The sequence below is a fragment of the Gadus morhua genome, chromosome 15 (genome assembly GCF_902167405.1).
Source record: "Gadus morhua chromosome 15, gadMor3.0, whole genome shotgun sequence".
Taxonomy (NCBI): Eukaryota; Metazoa; Chordata; class Actinopteri; order Gadiformes; family Gadidae; genus Gadus; species Gadus morhua.
The window spans coordinates 11952335-11975620 of record NC_044062.1 but is presented as its reverse complement, the minus strand read 5'-3'; the positions used below and the strand labels follow the sequence as shown (position 1 = coordinate 11975620).

The 23286-nt window shown below is 45.6% G+C and overlaps 1 protein-coding gene across 20 annotated transcripts in view; it reads right to left on the bottom strand.

The window, feature by feature from the left end:
* The window catches only part of kcnma1a (potassium large conductance calcium-activated channel, subfamily M, alpha member 1a), a 150162-nt gene that overhangs the window by 59294 nt on the left and 67582 nt on the right, over nt 1–23286 (bottom strand). For all 20 annotated transcript variants that reach the window (XM_030378373.1, XM_030378372.1, XM_030378392.1 and 17 more), the window contains 6 exons: nt 13054–13147; nt 12534–12645; nt 5143–5218; nt 4765–4840; nt 3658–3828; nt 882–973 (listed from right to left, as the gene is read on the bottom strand). In XM_030378373.1, the coding sequence (XP_030234233.1) occupies nt 882–973; nt 3658–3828; nt 4765–4840; nt 5143–5218; nt 12534–12645; nt 13054–13147 (621 nt within the window). The remainder of the gene's footprint in view (nt 1–881; nt 974–3657; nt 3829–4764; nt 4841–5142; nt 5219–12533; nt 12646–13053; nt 13148–23286) is intronic.

Genomic DNA, 23286 nt, shown 5'->3' with positions numbered 1-23286 from the left:
CTGGAATCAATTTGAGCACATGGAGCGATGCGACACATACTGATGATGTGGTTAAGAAGCAGCACAGGTGAACGTTACCGAGTGGATCATTGAGCAGTCATGAAATCTCTGGTTTCAAACAAGAGCAAATATCAACACAGGATGTGCCCAGAAGGAGAGGGAAAGAACGAAAGATAGGACTAAAGAAAGAACTAAAGAAAGATTGAAAGACAAAAGGGAGAAGCACAAAAATGATTTTTTAAAGCATAGCGATAGAGAGACAGAGTGATAGAGAGACAGAGACAGAGACAGAGATCGAGACAGAGAGAGAGAGAAAGAGAGAGGGGGAGAGTGACAGAGAGAGAGGGAGAAAATGCAAAGGCATACAGAAAGACGGGGAAAGGAGAAAAGTCAAAGAGGGAGGACAGAAAGTGAGAATAATAGAAAAGATAGAGAGACGGGGAGAGAGAAAGGTGAGAGAGAAGGGTGAGAAAGGTGAGCGAGAAAGGTGCGTGGACATGTTCGTACCGATGGCCAAGTTCCCCAGTCCCGCAGTGGGACTCTGACATTTTGACAACAAGCGTCAATTTAGACGTCGGTGATTGGAGTGTGGGGGTGGGTGGGGGGAGGGGGGGTGGGGGGGGAGGGGGGGGGGCGTGACCTGGAGTCACACTACCACACCTTGTCTGGATCTGAACTTACTTTCTGCCTCGGGTCGAGTTATAACTCCCTCCGTATTTCTTCCGATTAAGGATGAGAGCGGCAATTTCTGGCACGTAGCGAGCAAACATGGCCTGCATGCATGGAACAGAAAACAAAAAGAAAAAAAGAAAAAACGATGCATGCAGAGAGGGTTCTACCGCGCACAGCAAGAACAGCAGAGAACCTTCTGGAATACTTACTTTCTTCCATTAACAGCACTATAGGAACCGCCATATTTCTTGCGGTTTCCTATTAACTCTATGATTTCAGGGACGTAGCTGGCAAACATGGCCTAAGGAGAAGATAGGAGACAGAAGAAGAGACTAAAAAAAATAACAAGACGATTACGTCGCAGTGTGTGGTTTTTTCGGGGGGAGGAATTGTTTGCTCCGAGGTTTGGAGACAAAAGTTCTTTGGAAAATTCTTATTTAGTCATAGTCAGTCATTGTTTTTGTCATCGACTGGGCTCGACTGCTCCAAAAAATGGTTAACTTAACATTTTGAGGGGGAGAACAAAAAAAGTGCTTTGATTGGTGTGAAGGCGGGCTACAGCCGACCCTGAGTCAGGCTGCCCCTACGAGTTCACCCGGAACCTTCCTACAGCCATTATCAAGAACTATGGGGGGTGAAAAAAAACAACCTATGTGCCATGTTCTTTCCAACAAACACAGACACCGCGGCGAGGGGGACTTGAACAGGCTCACCTGATGATCCACAGCCGCAGAACACATTAAGACTCATTTGTTGTTCAGGGAAATGAGCTGGATGCATTTTGCAGGAGTCCACCGCCTTTTTGCTCTATCCTAAAGAGACCTCTCTCTCTCTCTCTCTCTCTCTCTCTCTCTCTCTGTCTCTCCCTCACCTAAGATAATCCCTCACATCAAGGAAGCCTCGAGGAACACGTACAGCCTTACAGCTGCCTGGTAGCTAGCCATGGCATGCTCCCTTTGCTTCCTCCTCTCCTAAGCAAAGCTATCATCTAGCATCTTTCATACTGAAAACATGCCCCTAACGCCCTTGGAGACGCACACTTAAGCACTTCCAGCTACGTTGTGACGTTTGAAGGCCAGGTCGGGGTGGTGGTGGTGGTGCTGGTGCTGGTGGTGCTGGTGGTGTTGGTGGGGGGGTGGGGGTTTGTTGAAAGACTATGCACCCTGGAACAGTTACTGACTCGGATGGGAAGCGGCCATAAAAGGCCGCTGCTTGGCCCTAAAGATTTCCAGATCTTTCTCAGCCCTTGGAGAGCTGGAGCAGGGCCGTCGCCATGGCCACCGGCGCATATGGGCGCACGTGATGCACACACACACACACACAGCTGCAGGTCGTCAGGGGAATGAGGTGCTGGCTCCTCCCTCTATTAAACACACCGACTGTTCTTCTACTCTTTAATATAAATAATAACCCTGGCCCTCGCTAATGGCGGTGGTCGGGATGAGGGATATAGGCTGGGTTCTGAGGGGATGTGTGTGGGTTGTCTGCTCATAATCGGAGTGTGTGTTTGTGTGTGTCTGGGGGTTGTCTGCTCCTTACGTGAATGTGTGTGTGCGTGTGCGTGTGTGTGTTTGTGTGTGTGTGTGTGTGTGTGTGTGTGTGTGTGTGTGTGTGTGTGTGTGTGTGTGTGTGTGTGTGTGTGTGTGTGTGTGCGTGTATGTACATGTGGTCCAGATGTGTAGGGTAACTGTGATGTGTTTGTATGAATATGTGCATGTGTGTGTGTGTGTGTGTGTGTGTGTGTATGTGTGCGCTTGTATGGGTGAGTGAGTGAGTGAGTGTGCGTACGTATGTGTTGGTGCGAGGCAGCAGAGTCAGGGAAGAGGAAACTATCACTAGAAGGTGGAGACAATCAGGCTGGTGGCTGGCTGACTGGCTGGCTAGCTAGCTGGTTAGCTGACTGGCTGGCTGGCTAGCCGGCTGACTGAATGGATAGCTAGCTGGCTGACTGGCTGGCTAGCTAGCTGGTTAGCTGACTGGCTGGCTGGCTAGCTGGCTGACTGAATGGATAGCTAGCTGGCTGACTGGCTGGCTAGCTTACTGGCTAGTGGTGCTGTGGTATCAGTCAAGGTGGCCCAGGTCGGATCCCCCTGCCCCTGTGTTTGTTGGCTTGGTAGGGGGGTGGGGTGTAGGAGGGGTGGGGGTATAGGGGGGGGGGGGGGGGTGTAGAGGGGGTGGGGCTGTAGGGTGGGGGGGGGGGGGGGGTTTGTGGGATTATCTTTGGTGGGATGGGTAGGAAGGTTGAAAGTGGGAATATTTGGGGGGGGCGGGTATGTGGGGTGGTAGTATCAGGGGGGGGGGGGGGGGGTATTAGGGATGGGAGTATTGGGGGGTTGGAGTGCTGGGGGTGGGAGTATTGGGGGGAGTGGGAGTGTTGGGGGATGCTGAGAGTGTTAGGGGGGAGAGTGGGAGTGGTGAGGGGCAGACAGTGTTAGGGGGGTAGGAGTATTGGGGGGGAGAGGGTGAGAGAGTTGGGATTGTTTGGGGGGGGGGGGGGGGGGGGGAGAGACACGAGCGTCCTGAAACCTCAACAGCTAGCACAGGATATCAATGTCTTCTTGAACTCTCTACTCCTTCAACAGATACTGGGAGTGGACAGACTTGGGGGGGTTAGGAGGGGGGAGGGGGGGAAGCACATAGTAACTACAAGTGGACGAAACACGGGAGGCCGAACAGTAGGGGATGGATCAACGTTGACAATGACATGACAGTGACAATACTGTTTCAGGATTCACAGAACATTTTTAAAAAGTACAATGCAACAAAATGGCCTAGAATAACAACACAATGGCTTTAAGAGCCAAACAGTCAACACATGACACATATTTTTAGAGCAAAACATTTAGTTTCAGTACGACAGCTATACCAGGAATGTTGGCAAGAGGCAGGCAGGGTTTTGGGGAAAGGACCATGGTAGGGTAGGGGCGGGGTGAGTTGGGGTGGGGGGCTATGAAGGTCAAGAAAAGCCTGTCGCAGTTGTTTTACCAGACCGCCGAGGATGAAAAACACCATGAACAGCCGTCCCAACGTGGTCTTTGCATAGACATCTCCGTAGCCCACTGTGGACATGGTGACCATCAGCAGGTACACACACTCCCAGTACGAGAGAGACTGGGAGTTCTTGAAGTCTTCCCATGGATCCCCTGAGTTTTCCACCTAGAGGGACATGGGAACGAACAGGTGGGTTTAGGGGTTAGGGTGAACAGACGGGCCGACGGACAGACGGGGGGATTTGGTCGGCTGTGTTTTCTAAACAGAGTTGTGAGGTTTGTTTGTCTGTATTGGACACAGCTGAAACAGCTCATGCATTCAGTCAAACATGATTAAAAAAGGACATTGGTGATTTATTTTCTATTTCGTTTATTGAACCAAGACTGACATCTAGTGGTGGCCTAGGGTACTTATAGAAATAAAACCGGGTTATCTGCAAGCACATATCCATTATAAACTCATAATCACTACATTAATTTAATAATTTAATGAATGAGTTAATTAACAAAGATATAAATATAATTCAATAAAAATAATGTGGACAACTTTGTTTTAGTGAATGCAATTAAATTGGAAGGCATACAATCATTAATATTTGCATACTTTACCATAATCAGATTCATTTCAACAATAACAAGGACAAACAAAGCATTAATGTGCAGAACCAACTATGCTAAGTGCTTTGCTAATTGAATAAAGAGAAGCATAGGGTGTGGTTAAGTAAGCCTAACCTCCCCAGCTGTATTTCCCCCACCAAGACAGCTTATCAACAAGGACGCAGCTGTTTTTCTCAATGTCTATCTATTGATATATATATATATCAAATGTTCTGAGACACACCATCAGATATTTAGATTGTAATAGCAGTGATATGAGATGCATCAATTTAACTAAAGCTAAACACTGACATCTGGTGTTCAAATTGGGAATATATAATTTCTCTCGCTAGTAAAATAATGCAGATTTACAAGGCATCTATTCAATGATCCTCCGGAATCTAATTTTCTTCAACAATGCTTTACTTTGGTACTGGTAATTTCAGTGAAGACCCAGAATGTTAACAGATATTTAATCCTAATTCCCCTACTAAACCACACTTACCAGATGTATGAATCCAGCGGCTGTTAGCCATGTGCTGATGAAGATGGAGCACAGGTTCACTAGCTTGATGGAATTGCTGTGTAGAACGAGAAAAACAAGAGAAGATTAAGTGAATCTATTTTTTAAAAGAAGTGGTTGCAAAATACTTTTTATCAACTGGGCTTGACTGCTCCAAAAACGGTAACTAAACATTTTAAATTCAAAAATGTGTGTTCAAAGGTGCATCATTGAAAAATGTAATATTTGAGGAAAATGAAGGGCAAAACATGTGACTTTTGATTTGACTAAATGTCACTTTACACGTTAGATATTTATTAGACTCCATGTGTTGGACACAATCTCGTCAGATGATAATAACAAAAATGGCCACTTGGTTACCTTGTTTTCAATATATTCAGAAACTGTAAAATCTCGGAGAACTGTATCAACCTCAGCGCCCTCAGGAATCTTAAACCTGGGAGAGGAAGCGGAGGAAGAGGAAGAGCGAGAGAGACAGGTAGAGATGAAAGGGAGAAAGAAATGAGTACATTTAGTATATTGACCTGAAGTGAAGCTGTTTAGCTAAAACATTTTTAGCAGAATAACAACAGGCTGCCGAAAATGTTCAGAGAAATCAAATAGATAAAAAACGAGTTTAGTCAGACAAACTCCAACCAACTGCTATCAGAACAGGCTGACGAGTGATGGAGAAATGTTCAAGGCCATCACACCAGAAGTGTAACTTTACATTTCACTTAGTGGGTGACAGCTGTCACTCAACAAGCACAAATGTCTACGTTGAAATCACTGTGTTAAAAAAAGAAGCCAGAAAACTTGAGAATCTCAGAAATATAGTGAACTATTATTTGAAGATCTTTGCCTCTTCTATATTATTTACGTTGCGCAATAAATAAGTAGGTTAATACAATTGTTTATGACCAGATTTACACTTGGATTCAGATTATAGTATTGTTCTTACAAAGCCTTACTAATATACCTATATATTGCGGAGTATGCAAAAGAAAAAGACAGAGACACAAATGTATCATACTTGTATATCGTACTAATGAAAAGAGATGCTAAGGCAGAATTGGGGCAAGACAACACTGAAGCAGAAGGGGTAAAACCCGCTGTGCCAGTTGGATTGTTTCTGCGTATTTTTAGACGGCTCAAACTAGAAGGAAAGCCAGGAGGCGAACGTTACGTCTGCTGCTCGCTCACGGATTACGGAACAATGAACACCTGCCTCCTGATCTCTATGCAACGCCACGCACACTGAGCCCTCACACTGTGGGGTGGGCGTGTGTGTGAGGAGCTCTTTGAAGTATTAGCGGTAATAACGTTGAACTGTTGTAGGGGTTAGTCTTTCCACTGTACGTCTTTCCAGCTATATCTATAAACCATTACGTGATGATGTAAGGAATATATATGCTTTATTAATCCTAGTCAAGGAAAGCCAAGTGTCATAGCAAAGATAAACATATATATATATATACACAATGAGTCATACAAATTTAAACACACAACGTAAATGTCAACCTTGAGACTGGTGCGTTGAAACAATTTGATGGTTCATTATTGACTTACAGATTTGAAAGTGTGTCAGAATGATGTGTCCAGTGTGGCCCAGAGAAAGAGGAGCTGATTCTAGATGCAATAGTTTAACAACTTCATAGTATCAGAGCCATAACTGCTATTTTATGTCAAAGTCAACGTTTTTTTTATCGTCAAAATCACAATAATACAGATGGAATTACTGTGTCCAGAATTGTAATTTTGGACAATAAAGGAATTCCTCTTGGAGTAAAATATCAATCCAAAAAATATCTATGTAGAACATAGAATAAAGAACATGTGACCAAACAGATATAATAGAAGTGCAGCGATTAATGTGAGCATTCGATCTGACTAAACTGTAAATCCCAGATAATTTTTGTTTATTAATAATAGATACCATGTAGTTTCCCTGAGACAGCAGCTCTTACCCCAGTTGGACAGGACCTTAAGACGTGACCAGCAGGCCGACTGGAATAGACCAGTGGCAGGTCTCTGGTTTCCCTCCCCATTGAGGTGGACATGATGGGCAAGCCTCACCCGGTAGCCATTTTGAAAAAGTTCCCCGCAAGACTTTTTCCTCCGCCACGTCTCCGGGGGAACATCGACACTAGCATCACTACGCTGGCAACGGTACATAAGCAACTTCGGAGGAATCATGGTAGTCAAGGAATTAAAACTATAAAAATAGACTACTTTAATTGGTAACGAAGTTTTCTATCTCCAGGAATGGTGCAATGAGTAGAAATCTTCGAAATAACTCCAGGAACTGTTTATAAATACATATATTCAAAGTTGAAGCGATTCTTATTGGGTCAAAGATCTTGTTCTTCGTCGTATTCCTTTGACAAAAGAAAGTGCTGAGTCACTGGGCAGGAATAGCGGTAGTATAAAGCTCTCACTGTTCTGGGTCGTATCCTTCCAGCTAAAGTCTAGACACCGAGGGGGGAGCGAGAAAGAGCCTGGTGTTATACCTGTCACATCCGTCTACACAGCCACCGCAGGGGCTCAAACCATCCCATGTCATCATTCACTGGAGGGGGAGTCGCTGGTTTTTAGCTTTTTTTGTGATTATTATTATTCTGACAGGATTACTAATCTCCACTCGCCAATCGAAATCATCGCAGGGAGGTGGGGCTTTGTATAAAAGCCACCTGAAGCCCGCTGATGGAAAATGATATAAAATGAGATGGGAAAGAACAAATGTGGAACAGGATTTAATAATCCTTTCTTGATGACCGGCGCCGGGACGAGAGGTGTTACAATGGTACGACACAGATACAGATCAATCATAGGTCTCTCGCCCGGTGAGGGATTCATGGCGGTTTGCTCTTTAGTGAATTTAGATTCGTGGAATGACAACACACAAAGAAATGTATATGAGTCTACATTATAACTAACCCCGCATGAGTTTATGTTAATTTGTCCGGCCTTAACTCAACCCTTTTTACAAGACGAATTTCAAACATGGGAATAATTGAGTTTATCATCATCGTCAATCTCGTCTCTCATGTTCTAGCACTGAGGGTCCTTTTTTTGTGGTTGGTATGTATGATTATGGTGTCATTCAAATGTGAAATGAGCTTGATTAATACGGTGCTAATGGCGGTACCGAGAACGAGTCGTGGCGGATTGTGTACTACTGGAGCTACTGGTCTGTGCAGAGGTTGGATGTCGATCTAATTTGGATAAGTAATTGGTTAGCGTTTGCATTCTAGCTCAGCATTTGTAGCATCTGTGTCTGCATGCTTTCACGCAGAGTTTGCCTATGTGCTTCTGTGCAAATACGCATAGATGCATGTGTGCATGCATATCTTTTTCAGTGTTCACGGTTGAGTATTTGTGAATGTGAAGGCATGTGTCTATGTGAGTGTGTGTTTATGTTTTTGTTTATGTTTGTTTCTGCGTGTTATAGTGGGATGGTGTGCAGTAGTGTGCGTGTCTGTGATTATGCTTTGTTATTAAAAGTGTGTTTCAGTATGTGTGTGTGTGTGTGTGTGTGTGTGTGTGTGTGTGTGTGTGTGTGTGTGTGTGTGTGTGTGTGTGTGTGTGTGTGTGTGTGTGTGTGTTACTACGTGTGTGTGTGTGTATATATGTTTGTGTGTGTTTGTGTGTGCGTGTGCGTTTGTGTGTGTGCGAAAATGTGTGATAGTGTGTGTGTGGGCGGGGATCTGCTGTTTGTTGGTTGACTTGTACCTTGTTGCACAGGGATGTGGGAAGGAGGGGGTTCTGGGGTTGCGGGGGCGGGTTTAGAAGGGCAGGACCCAGGGGGGTTGAATCCAGCATAGATGCCAGAAAAAAAATCTCAATGAATATCTGGTCCCGCAAACACATGTGTCCTCAGCGAGAGAAAATCCCCTTCCCCACACATGGCAAATCCTCTTCTGTACACACACACATACACACACCCACACACAGAAGCCCATTACATCACAAACACACACACACACTCATTATATCCCATGCACACACATTACACACACCACAACCACCCACACATTACATCACACACGTGTCCGCTGGCCAGATGCTCATTCAGAGAGAGTAATTTCATTGAGGTCCTGAGAGCCAAGAACAAAGAGCCTGTACACCTCCGGTCACAAGGCCCGTCCTGCCTGCTGCTGGAGTCTTTTATCAATCAGCGGCCTGGGAGGATATTATACTTTACCACACACACACACACACACACACACACACACACACACACACACACACACACACACACACACACACACACACACACACACACACACACACACACACAAGCTGTACACCACTCCAAGTGCATGTTAATTCATAAAAGCCTCAAGTCCCTCTCTAAGCCCCGGTTAAACCACCACCCAGTCCTACTCTCTTTAAAATAGTGCATCTCTTCAGTATGAGGCATGCACAGTGCAGTAATGCTGCAGAGCTTTGAAATGTGAGGGACATAGAGCAAATGGGAGGCGTAAGCCACGCAAAAACAACATGAGTTTTCCCCTCATATATTTGCAGGCCAGGGTGGCTCTCTTGTCATTGAAGAAAAAGATATAGCAAGCTCGTATGCACCCATGTCTATGGAAAACCTCTTCAAGGGCCCGATTCTGACACTACATCCAAGAACCACTAGAGGGCAGTGTCAGTTCAAAATGAAATGGAAGGGCCTCCTGTATTTTTGTAATAATAGTCCAGAAAGTCTGCAGTGTGAGTTACATGGGCATGTTTATTCAACTTGGCTTGGCTTGCTGTGTTTGATCCATCAACACTCTGATGGATCAAACTTTCACTCGGTTTTATGATCGATCAATACGGAACAAACGATATACGAACATTTGAAGGGCCGTTTATGTTACTGCCAGGTTGGAAGCGTGATCCATAAATGGTAAATTAAATGAAAGGTATATTACGTTTGGCCTGATTGATATACAGTAGTGCTATTATATCCTGTGGATACTCAAAGCACATTAGAGTGATTGCCTCACATTCAGCCAGCTATTCGGGATCATTCAGGGTAAGGCGTCTCGCTCAAGGACACCTCAACACTTGGATAGGAGGAGCTGGGGACCAAACCAGCCACCCCCCAGGCCATCCGTCACCTAGGTGGACACGCCCACTTGTGATGTCCCCAGTGTGAAGATTCTGGAAAGACTAATGATCAATCCCTACCTGGTGGTTCAACTCAATTAAATGGTATCAAAACATCAGGAAGACGCCGTATGGGGAAGGTAGGGGTGGCTGAGGGTGGGGGGTTGAGGGGGTTGTTCTCGGAGCTCTTAGTGGCTGCTCGCAACTTTCAAAGAGCGCTGCTCTAATCCAACCTCTGCACGGCTCTGACTCTCCCAGGAGCCAGGAGCCCAAGTGGTATAAGAAGATTAGGCTGAATTTTTCATTAACAACTTTCGCTCAGCCTTTTTAGTATGAGCCTCATTTCTTTTTTTCTCTTTCTTTTTCCTCTCCCCCCCTTTCCTTCCCCCTTGCTCATAAGTGTCCAATTTGTTCGAGCGGAGCTGAGGTGATTAGAAAATGATTGCGGCATAAATTTACAATCTACTCGGCCTATAGAGTATAGACCAGACCAGACCGCCGCCACCGGAAACGGGCCAGCACTTGTTTTCACTGGTCGGTTATTTATTAATGACCCCCGTATCCCTACCCCGGCCTTGCTACCGGTCATGTCCTTACGCCGGGGTCAGGGAAGTGGCTTTAGAGGGGTGTGTGTAGTTATTTTCAGGTAAGAGTCGAGAAGGTGACATTATTTTTGCAGAAGAAAAAGGAAATGGTCAACAAAACCCCTTTACGGCCTTCAAGGTCCGGACTGCCACACTGGTTCTTAATTATGTGAAGAACAAGAAAACACTGAGCCTGATGCGAAAGTGTACACTTACCTAAATGAATAGAGCAGCTTTTATGGACGGACGTTATTGATTATTGGGAAAACAATTATTCTACTGGGAGGTGTCCGGGGGAGGCGCTGGGATAATGGGCCGGGTGATTCATGGATCCGGAGGGACGAGGTGGTCGGGCAGCGGCCAGCTCTCATTTCCACATGCGTCCAGGTTAGGGACCGTGACGTTTCCACATACGTCCAGGTTAGGGACCGTGACGTTGACGGTTACCTCACGAACATCAAGAACACTACACAGACGACTAAATATGCATCGTGATTCTCATTTCCTTAAGTGTTTGGGAATTGGAGCAGTGATATTATATACCGCATGCATAGTAATATATCTAGGAGGATTAGCATTAGGTCGTTCCTTGTGTGCTTTGCTGCCAAAAACACGAGCACCCAAACAGCATTCAGGAGGAGAGTATCCAACACGTTGTAAATGTAGAACCTATAGGCAACATTAAACCTTTTAGGATGTCAAGTCCAACATAGTAGATGCTATTTAATTGTGTGTTTATAATTGAATAACTGTGAATGATGGGATTTTACAGTCAAAAAGAAATTCAATAATTTCAAAGGGAATGAAATAAAATACAAAAACATTCTTGCAGCAGGCATCGTGTTACAATCTTAAAAAGGGAAGAGGATATGAAATAAGAATAAGAAATGTCCGTGATACCCTCCTTTCATCAATATCAAAGCCATCTTTTGGGGGCCAATCCCCTGTCTCCTCCCCACCTTGCCAGGCTTATCTTCAACTTGCACGACTATGCTGCATGGCTGTGTGCACGAGAATGTGCACGAGAGTGTCAGCGAGGAGTTAAGACCCCGCTTGCACAGCCTTTCATCATCGCGGGGGCGCTCGTACCCGGGGCATTCTGGGAAGGAGACGGAGACCTCTTCGCATCATCAATTCCAGATTTCCAACAGGGTAGCTTAGCTAGTGTAGCTAGCGTGGCTGTCTAAGCACGTAGCTCGTCGCCACATTCATAATGCATCTGGCTTGGGCGACTCACAGGCTACTGCTCTTTCTAATGACCTGGAAGATCAAGAGAAGGGTATTGTAGAATCCCTCTTAAGAACTGCTGGTAATAGAAACTGTAGCTGGGACCCTTTCATCACGATTGTGAAAAGATTTCCAAGAAGAAAACTATATTTGATGGTATCCTGATGCTTCTCTGGTTCATACGATCATATATCAGATGATTATGTAACCTGTTGTTTTCTTGTGTTGTGTTATTTTTGCCCATCTTCGAATGTGTTACTGTTCCATGACCCTATGAAAAATAATTCTATTATCCAAGCAATTTGAGAATGAAGGAAATTCAGGAGCAGGAGGGGGTTAGGTTGTTTTGCTCCAGGAGGACTACAGGTTAGGTGGCGGACATCGGAGATCAAAACCCGTTGACACTTGGCCGGGAGTTGAACACCCTATCCACGACACCATGGTTGGGATGAAGTCAACAGTGATCTAAGAAACACTAAGCTGTATACAAGCTGGGATATCCAGGTCCTGTTGCAGAACACAGAGAGTCTCATGGTGGAAGCAACCTCATTCCCGTTACTGCAGTGGCATGTAGGACAGGGTCGCCTGAATGCACAGTAAGTAGGCCGCTACACAATACAGGTCAAGGTGTTCCTTCCACTGTGCGACTAAAAGTGTGAGTGCGTGTGTGTGTACATATGAGGACAACAGGTAACAGCTGTGCCAGGCTTGAGGTGTGCCAGGCAGAGCACCTCACCGGTCAACAATCATCTCATTAAGGCCTTACCTGACTCTGACAGAACACTCCCCCCAAATACAACCATCAATCCGTACACATTGTGATAGGTGCATATGAGGAGATTGACAGACTGATGGACTCACCAAGCCAGCTTCTGTTCAAGTATACGGAGACAAACACAGGGGGCACGGTGAAGAAGTCCACCACAGAGTTGACCTCCAACCAGAACCACAGCTTATCGTTGGCCGCGATGAACTGGATAAGAGCAGAGCATAATAGCAGTGAGGCATCAGCAGCGTAGCAGCTTAGCAGCGCTGAAGGCTAGTTGTTATCGGTCTTATGTTAGCGCAATGCTCGGTGGCAGCTAACAAATGGGAGTTTTGGAAACGCACTAAAAAAGGGCATCCTAAGATTATCTTTGTGTTAAGGATGGTCAGCCAAATGACAAATGTGTAACTCTGTCGACATTGAAGGATGTTGTGTTCCACAATTTGCATAAAAGAACTGAAAGTATCTTGGTTTGACATGTGGGCGTGTATTTCGAGCATTAACGATGAATGGAAATTGTGGGGGAAGAATTTTCTCTTTTAACGTGTCTGTTAGCTATAGGAATAATTTTATTGGTGTATGTGTACCCTTGTGATTTGTAATGTGTCAACTTACCCGCAAACCAAAGTACAGGAGGAAGAAGACGTTGAAGGCCATGTCGATCTGTAACGTGAAGTCTTTGTAGAAGTTCTGACAGGACTCTATAGGGCTGGAGATAGATAGAGGAAAAAAGAGAGGTTGCCAGAGAGAGAGACAGAGAGAGAGAGAGAGAGAGAGAGAGAGAGAGAGAGAGAGAGAGAGAAAGAGAGAGATAAACGGTGGGAGAGGGTGGAAGAGAGGATGATGAATTGCGTTAGAACCATCTCACATTCATTCTCATGAATACATTAGCACCAGGAAGGAAGAGAAACATTAATAAACATCATGTAGGCATATTTACGTCCTCTAAAAGTGACAGAGTGCTAGGGCTCGGACCAGACCGGGCCTTTGGTTAAGGCAAGGCGGACGCTAGCGGCGCGCCATCCCTCCCCCTGTTCCGACGTCGTGTGTCACATGATCCATCTCAGCGTTTACCTTGTGATGATTAACCATTACGACGCGGATGCACACAACAAAGCAATCACCGCCGCCGCCATCCCTCACACACAGATGGGCCTGTCACACAACGCTGGTGGCTGAGCACAGAGATACGGTCCCACGGGGACTTGGAGCACCTTATGAATATTCATGATGTTAGCATGGTGGGGCTACATGCTACCTATGGGAATGTAATGTAAGGGCCAAGATGGGAATATGGTTTGCATTCTGGTAGAGTCAACACCGTGACAATTCCCAACATGCCTCACATCAAATACACCCATGCGCACACATATACGCACACGCCACATGCACCAACCACACAGCCCCGTAGGGAGATATTCAATGATCAAGCACAGTGTTTACAATATAAATCATTGAATATTGAATTGATAGACTTAATAAATTGACACCCATCGGATGAATGGAAGGTTGCATAAAGGCACAAAGGGATGGATGAATCACTTTATGAAAGGATGAGTGAATAAGTGAAGGAAAGGATGGACAGTAACATTCATAAGATCAATTAAATGGAAAAAAGAATGATTGATGAACGAATGAATGTATGCTTGCAGGCATGCCTTCATGGATACACAAAGGAATCAATGGAAAGATGGACGGATGTCAGGTGGCTTATGCACAAACGAAGGAATGAATGATTCAACGGATGAATGAATGACATACAGATGTAAGTAAAAAAAAAAGAACTCCTGCATTAATGGATAAATGGGTAAACACATACACGTCCAAAGTGAATCGATGGGCAGTCCCACAGACATGACCGGGATCGCAGACATACAGAACGAATGAACTTTGCATTGATTCCCGTTGGCGTGCTGTCTGCCGCGCGTGTCCCTGGGGTCTCAGGTGGTCTTTAAGGAGCAGAACCCCGCAGCACCACTGGTATTGAAAGCAAACTCAATTTTGTTCCCCGGGTTTTTATTCGTACATTTGTTTTCCTGAAGCCCAATGAACTGAATTTCATTTTGCTGAAAGGCATTTTTTTTGAGGGGGGGGGGGGGGGGGGTTCAGTCAGGGCCTCATTTACCAGCGTCTCCTCCCCACATTGATCCTGGCTGCTTGATCAATTATTTACCCAGCCACCGCCAAACACGCACAACCGCACACACAGCGACTCAGGATGAACCCTCCTGGGAATCAATCACGCACACACACACACACACGCACACACACACTCACACACTCACACTCCCACTCACAGATAATACGCTAGTACGCACGGTCAAGGGCTGATTTAAATGTCATCCTAACTCTGTTTTTTTCGTCTGTTTTTCCGGGGGGGGGGGGGCGGGTATAGAAGTCACATTACCCAAGTTTTCTCCATCAGTTGTCATAGCAGGCAAACAGTGTCCAAGCATCGTCGTCCGACACTTACAGATGGGTACACACTTAGATCATTGGCTAACACGCACGCACACCCACATACATACACAGACACACACAAACACGGTGGAGAAACAACTTGCTGTAGTATCAGTGTGGCGTTCTCCCCAGGGCCAAGTGATGGCCCAAATCGCATGCATGAGTGTTGATATACGAGGATTATGTAAAGAAACTGTGTAACATGCTTATGCATGGTTTGGTGAAATAAGAACGCTTGAAAACCTATCTTGAGATTTCATAACTTCCGATATTTAAGTTTGGTCTGAGGCTGTCAATTTAAACCGCTTTTAAATTATTAAATCGAGAGGATGAACAGAAGGTCATGTATACATTGGTCTTTTATGCCGATGAATTTTTTATCATATTTAGTTCACATCAGTCACTGCCTAAATTTACATATCAATATGTAACATGTGTGAATTGTAATAATAATAATATTGGCGCTGATAATCTTGACTTGAACCGCGTTCAAACCCATCCCGTGTGCTCTGAATGCCTGTTGATTTTCCTTTTCACAAGCCAATCAAGTAAGAGCTTGGTCACACTCACACTCACCAGCAAATAAGCATAAAACTTTCCTTTTAATGTTACTAAAGCCACTTGATGTTACCTTCATTGTACTGGCCTCCTTGCGCCACCTTTTGGACTTAGCATGTACAAAAATAGTCGCCAAAAAGTATTATGGCCATGTATATTAATGATGAATTCGATTTATTTTTTTTTTCAATGTATATTTTGTAATATATATTAAAATATATTCAAATCTCAGTTTACTTTTTTAGGAAAACACTATTTTAATTTTGTTTTTCTGCACAGCTGCCAGCCGGTACTTAGCAATGATTTAATAAATCAAGCCACCATCAAGACCACTCTCCTGAAAGTAATGAAGCACAAAATAAATCAACAATGTACTTGTGTTTGTGTCTGTTTATGCATATGTGCGTGTGGGTGTGTGGGTTGGTGTGTTTGTACGTCCTTTAGTATGTTTGTAGGTATATAAGTGTGCATGCACACCTATGTATATAGTGTTTGCACACCCTATTGTGTGTATACGTGTGTGTGTGTGTGTGTGTGTGTGTGTGTGTGTGTGTGTGTGTGTGTGTGTGTGTGTGTGTGTGTGTGTGTGTGTGTGTGTGTGTGTGTGTGTGTGTGTGTGTGTATACGTGTGTGTGTGTGTGTGTGTGTGTGTGTGTGTGTGTGTGTGTGTGTGTGTGTGTGTGTGTGTGTGTGTGTGTGTGTTTGTGGGTGTGTGTGTGTGTGTGTATGCGTGTCTACTTGTGTGTGCTTTTTCCACAGAAAAGCCAGATAAAGACAAAGGACTGATCCCAGGTTTCAATGTCACTTCACACTCTGTAATCACATGGGATAGGCTGGCCCAACTCTGCCTGCACACAGCAGAAAATAGATCTGACCACCAAGGTTCCTATTACTACTTAAGCCTGGGCCTGGCCCTTGGCTTGACCTGCCCGGCTGGGAAAGAGACATGGGGATAGAGATAGGGAGAGGGAGAGAGACAGGGAGGGAGAGAGGGAGGGAATTAGGTGGGGAAGGAGGGAGGGAGATGGGGTAAGAGAGTGTGAGGATGGAGGCAAGAGATAAAGAGAGGGGGGCGGAGGAAAAGAGAGAGGGAAAGAGGGAGAGAGATAAGGATGGCGAGACAGATAGGGCAACAGAAACTAAGAGCCTGGTGGAGAGAGATAGAGATAGGGAGTGAGAGAGAGAGCAATGAGAAAGAGTGTGAGAGGAAGAGGGTGGGAGGGAGACAGAGATACAAACACAAATAGAGAGAGAAGGAAAGAAAGGGATGGGCAAGAGGAAGAGCGAGAAAAATAGATTGTTTGAGAGACGGATACACACGAGAGAAATTGTGAGAAAGACCGAAATTCTAGACAATATTGAAGGCAATAAAATAATCCAGATAAAAGTGGACCCAAATAAAAAATGTAATTGCAGAGATGAGTTGTGCTTGGGAAGGGTGGACAGAAGCTAAGAGAGGTGTTACGAAGAGAGAGAGATGCATGAGTAAGCGACAGAGAAGGAGAGCGAGAGCGAGAGCGAGAGAGAGAGAGAGAGAGAGAGAGAGAGAGAGAGAGAGAGAGAGAGAGGGGGAGAGAAAGAGAGAGAGAGAGAGAGAGAGAGAGAGAGAGAGAGAGAGAGAGAGAGAGAGAGAGAGAGAGAGAGAGAGAGAGAGAGAGAGAGAGAGAGAGAGGCTGAATAAAAAAATGGAAAGGGAGAGAAGAGAGATAGCACAAAGGGTCCCACAGGTATTAAGGACAATTTGTCTCCTTCCAGGCCCACATTGATAAATATAGCAGTCAGGGCTGGTTTTAGGCCACATTGAAATTGCCTGGAGATGAGGGACTGTCGGGCTGGAGTTGAGAGAGGAGGGAACAGGGAAGGAAGCAGGATTCGAAGGAGGTCGCAGAAACTCAATAATAGCTAAGCACTTTCTGCAAAAACAGCCCCAAACATCACCCTGAGCAGCGTCCTGCTACCTGCTACCTGCTTCTTGCTACCTGCTTCTTCGTGCTTCCTTTGTGACCAATAATGCTTGCAACCACAGCATGTTTCTTTCATGGCAATCTAGAATGTTGTCGTAGGGTGAGACTTGGTCCTCTACTGACTTTACTGATGAACTGTAAAGTGTGGCATATGGGCACGTCTGTGTGTGTGCATGTCTCCTCAGTCTATATCTGAATGCATGGGGTTAATGTGAGTGTGTTTGTGCATGTACACTTGCATGTATGCACCGGTGCGTGTTTCTATTAGCTATATATATCTCAAAGGAGACTCGCTGAGAGTGGGATTGTGTGTTTAAATGCATGATTCTGCAAGCTGTACATTTGAAGGTACGGGGTCCCTAGGAGGGAGAGAGAGAGTGTGTGTGCGTGCGTGTGTGATGTTTGCATATACGTGTGCCTGGTTCTCCAAGCTGTACATGTGCCTGTATGGGGTCCCTGTGGGCCGGAGGTGGGCGGTCCTCTGCTCAGATTAGAGAAGGGCATCTTAATAGGTAAATGATTGATTCAGGCCGTGCCACCATTACTAAAATAAGAATGAGTTAGCACCTACAAGGGCAACGCACAAATAAAGACTCCCTGAGGGTGGCTAAAAATAGATATCTCCTTCCCTTTTTTTTTTCTATTCCCACTAAGTATCCTCTGCACATGCACACGCGCCGTGCACACTGAGACACGGCTCCTCCCACGCTCCTCCAGATGTGCAGTACTTCAAACCCTATAGCGCAGGGGTGTAAACTAACACAAGACTCAGGGCTAGCCTCAGCGCCCGTGTGTAGGTTATCAAAGGCAAACCATGTTTAAAAAAAACAAAACAAGAAAAAAGGCTATGTGTGCCATTTTATGGCACATTAAAAAAGATATTCTTTGAAGTACAGTCGCGGCTTGGGACATCGTGGAGTGTGTGTGCGGCTGTCCGGGTCGATGGCTGGTTTAAGGAGCCTCAACAGGCACGAGTAAGACTGATTAGACTCTGGGGCTGGGTTGGGATTCACACCCAGCCCCTGTGGTTCATTTGAATAATCAAGGTACACAGGATGAACCCGCCCATCCCCACACCCCCTCAGAGAGAGCTCTGAAATGGAAGCATTTACCACCCGTGCTGGCTGGAACGTCTTGCCAAGAAAGTGGTGTTAGTACAACATCTCCCTGTGTGCTGTTGTGGCCACAGCTACAGCTACTGCTGAGCAAAAAAAAACATTTTCCCAACACATTCCCTCCCACACAATAAAAACCAATCATGGGATAAAGGACGAGGTTTTCGTATTCAAAACAGAGGAGCGGGCGTTTGTTATCGGGCGGTTTGTGGGGTAAATGTGGTTTGTTCCGGTGTGTTCTCCGTCTGTCCGCACATTCAGGTCAAGCCGTTAATGTATTCAGGTTATTCCTCTGATGAGGCGCGGGTGAGTAACATTTGTTCTGCCTCGCCGATAACTAAGGATGTCCTTTGTGACCGTCGGTTCGGAGGTAGAACGCACTAGAACATTATGACTACTTTCCCCTCCTGCGCGAAAACAAAACTCATCGAATGGAGTCATTATCGCAATTCCCTGGGCGTGTAATTTATGCTAACTGCATGTAAACACTCCGATACAAACCATTCGGAGAGTATTCTGTTGGTTCAGTGCTCAATACATCCCTTCAGGTTGATATTGCATGTGTCTTAAGTCTGTGTGGTGGATTCGTGTAATGGTGTTGGGTAAATTGGGTAAATATGACCATGTAATGACAATTACCAGACATTACCAGAGAAACACAATGTTTTGGTCCTTTGTTGAACCTATATCGTATTGTCTGGATTTCCCTGGGTTTTCTCTGCGATCATTACCCAGCCAGGCGGAGCAGGTGGATGTTAATTGCTATATCATTAACCTATAGAGAGGAGTACAGTGAGCCATCTCCATTTGACTCACTTAGATGGGTCCCTGGTTACTTAATTCGTTTTGTGGGTTCAAGCCAGGTTTTTTATGGTATTATCAAACCAAATATAGCAAAAACGGGTCTGCATTCAGTCCAGGGGAATGCAAGCTCAACCCTGGACATCTAGAAAACTCCAGCTATCAAGCTTTGGAAATGGTTTGTGTCTTTCTTTTTTACAATGATTTAGATAAAGGCATCTGCTAAATGATCAAATTTAACTTATTACTAATGTACTAATTAACGTATTCATTTTTGCACTTTCAGTCAAACAACGGCATTCTTACATTCTGTAGTAAACTCACACTCTTAAACAACAACACACTCTGTAGAGCAGTTTCTATTACACACGAAATCACTAATGCAATGTTCATCTTGTATGTATAACAGAACGGACCGTCGCCTCGTTCTCCTCTAATGAGATTTCCTACACGCTCTACGACAATAGAAAGCGAGGAGCTGTAGAGCTGATTGGTCTCCGAAGGCGCAGCCCCTCATTAGAATTCCAGCGGTGTTCCAAGGCCCATCTGCGTACTACAGACAGCCTGGCACATCATTTCACACCTATTAGTGCATTACTTGAGGGGTGTTTTCCTGTTTCATACAGTCACGATAATGTACAGGCCTCACCTTTACGTAAACCGCACTGTGCCCGCGGCCGCTGTCAGTGGCTTTCACTTCTCACTTCATTGCAATTACCTTTTTTTTTGTGGTTTTACAGGAAGAGAGCTGTACTACAGAACTACCAGCAGGAAAACAACACATACACACACACACACACACACACGCACACGCACACGCACACGCACACGCACACGCACACACACACACACACACACACACACACACACAGTTATGTTATTATGTGGAATGCCTCCACCAGAACACATACTTTTTTTTCTCCACACAAATTAAACATGACCTAAAAAGTACGGATGTACCGATAAAGTGGGCATGTGCATCCCTATATTATACTGTATATAATTTGAAAGAAATTTGATACAGGAAAAAGGAAAACCACATAGCATAAAATCGCTTCACTTGAAGGGAACTTGTAGTTAACTCATAACCCGTAGCCAACTCACGCCTAACGCCTACGGTCAAATAAATGTTTTGCTCACCGCCAACTCCTAATTTACTGCAAACTATTAGCAGAGGTCATCTAGAGACATGAGGAACCAGAACCACCGGATGCCCTGGGTGTTCTGGTTTCTCTCCGGGTCTACAAGCGGCCATAGCGGAAGACTGGACCCTATAGGAGATGGGAGGCTAGGCTTAGGCTAGGCTAGGGTTAGGCTAACCACCATGGCGGCAACGGCGGAAAGGACTGCCTTAGCGCTGAGCCATATTTCTCACCTTACCCCATGAATTAGTCATCAGCCACTGTTTCTTTCATGCGCCTGTCATTGATCACACGCTAATGGTAGGGTTACTGGCCCCAGCTGTCGCATATGAGGCCTCCGACGGCTGCAAGCCTTCCAACCGACAATGTGTGTGTCTTTCTGTGTTTGTTGAAACGTGTGTGTGGGTGGGTGTGTGTTTTCATATGACGAGTGTACGTACGTATGTGTGTGTGTGTGTGTGTGTGTGTGTGTGTTTGTTTGTTTGTGTGTGTGTTTTCATATGACACGTTTGTGTGTGTGTTTTCACATGACACGTGTTTGTGTACGAGTGTGTCTGTGTGTGTATGAAGAATGAAGTGCCTCATGTATATGTGTTGCTGTGTGTGTGTGTGTATGTGTGTGTTTGTGTGTGTGCATGCATATGCGTGTGCGTGTGCATTGGAAAGACACACAGTGGAGCGGAGACCGAGCAGAGAAGTGGGACAGAACACGGACATCCCTGACGGAGGGTACTTACTGCAGAGACCTACATCTGTCCTACTTCCAGCTCTGTTCCTTCCAGAGAGGAAGAGGAGGAACAAGGCAGGGATGAAGGCTGAGCCATTAAAGAGGCATGGAGGTGGGCGGGGAGCGAGGCCGCATGATATCACAGAAATAGCATGAGCTTGGCAACAAGCGTCGGGACTGCTGCAGAACACACACATGGAGATGAGCCATACCTTACAACAACGCCGGATAAAGAGCCTCTCTATAGGTGCGGGGAATAGGGTTTCGCAAGGATCACACCTAATAAACGCGGAGGAATATACCACACGAGGAGGAATTTCTAGGAGACGTTCGAAGTCATTCATTCTTCGAGAACCTCGAAGAAGAGCATTTCTCTTGTCTCTATGTTTGTGTGCGTCTATGGTTGTGACAGTGAACACAGGCAGTAGGTTGAGAGAGGAAGAGAGGAAATGACACGTAGCATAGCGCCGCCGGTCAAACCTGAGTCTCTAGACGACATATCCCCTATATGTTAAGTGCACTAGTGGGTTGATCTAGGGCGTTTCCGGCCCAGAAAATCTATCCTGGAATGAGTAGGTACTGGGAAAACCAATGGCTGCCCTCCAAGGTGCACAGGCTTCTTGTTTTCCCCAACATTGTGTGTATGTACGTGGGCAGGTCTTTGTGTGTTTCTGTGTGATTGAGTGAGTGCATGAGTGTGAGTGTGAGGGTATGTGTGTGTGAGGGTGTGTGTGTGAGGGTGTGTGTGTGCGTGGGTTTATGTGTGTGCACGCATGTTGGCCGTAGTGTATCTGTGTGTGTGTGTGTGTGCGTTTGTTTCCACACACACAAGGGCTTTAGTGCATCCCTGCCCTAGAGAAATAACCTGCTCTACTGAAGCATACATAAAAGTACCTCTTAGATCGGCCCTGGTCTCCTGAGGTCGAACCCAGGAAGTCTTACTTTACTGAATGATTCATTCTGTTACCACGGGGACTAAACTGGAAGCCTTTTCGGAAAACGGCCCATTACTGAGAGACCTTTACACAGACCATTGCAGCGATGAGCGTTCACCTCGACTGGGCGTTCTCTCTCTCTCTCTCTCTTTCCCCCACTGTCTCTCTCCCCCTCTGTCTCTCTCCCTCTCTCTCTCTCTTTCTCTCTCTCTCCCTATGTCTCTCTCCCTCTCTGTCTCTCTCCCTCTCTCTCACCTATGCAGGATTGACAAAATAAAGCAGAGAAACGGTCCAATCGACCAAAAAAATACAAACGATCATGAAAGCGTTTTTTCCTCAGGTTTCACGAGTAAACAGTGAGACCTTTAACCTTTTGTATTCAACAGTCGGCTGTGGCGGCCATTACGGGGTAAACACACAGCTCTGAGGCCCATTGATTTCCTCCATCGTTAACATTTCTGTCCGGAGAGAGTAAAGGTCAACCGAAGATCACTGCGTTTCCCCGCGCTGGATGGAAACGGGTCAGGATGCAGAACGCACGCACGCACGCACGCACACACACACACTCATGTACATGTACACAGTCTACTAGAATACACTCATGCACCACTGTCTATCTTTTTCCGACAGCGGGGGGGGGGGGGCAAACACTGGCCTTTTGAGGCTCGTTGGCCCCACTTTTGCTGCCAGTTTTGCACAAAAACCTATATAAATAAAGTTTGATCGATTGATGCACTTTCCATGCCTGCTACCAGCCGTGGCAGACAGTACAGGAGCATCCAGAGTTGAACAAACGGGTACCGGCAAGGTATGTTCACACAGGCCATAACTCTCGACACACAGACACACATCCAGATGGGTCCCAAACTTTGTCAAAATACCTTTGTGCTTTCAGGAGTTTACACTGCTATCCACGGTGGAGACTTTCCATTATTCTTAGCTCTTTGCCTCAAATTATCCCTTTGAATCCTTCATGACTGCTGCTGTTTGTTGTCTGTTCACACGCATATTACAATAGACCTGAATCTCCAACTTGATCCTGGCACCTCCTTTTGTTTGCTACACAGAACACATCAAAAGCAAACAAGCGGCAGCAGAGCAGAAACAATCGAGAAACACATGCAACAGTTCACAAAGCGTACACTC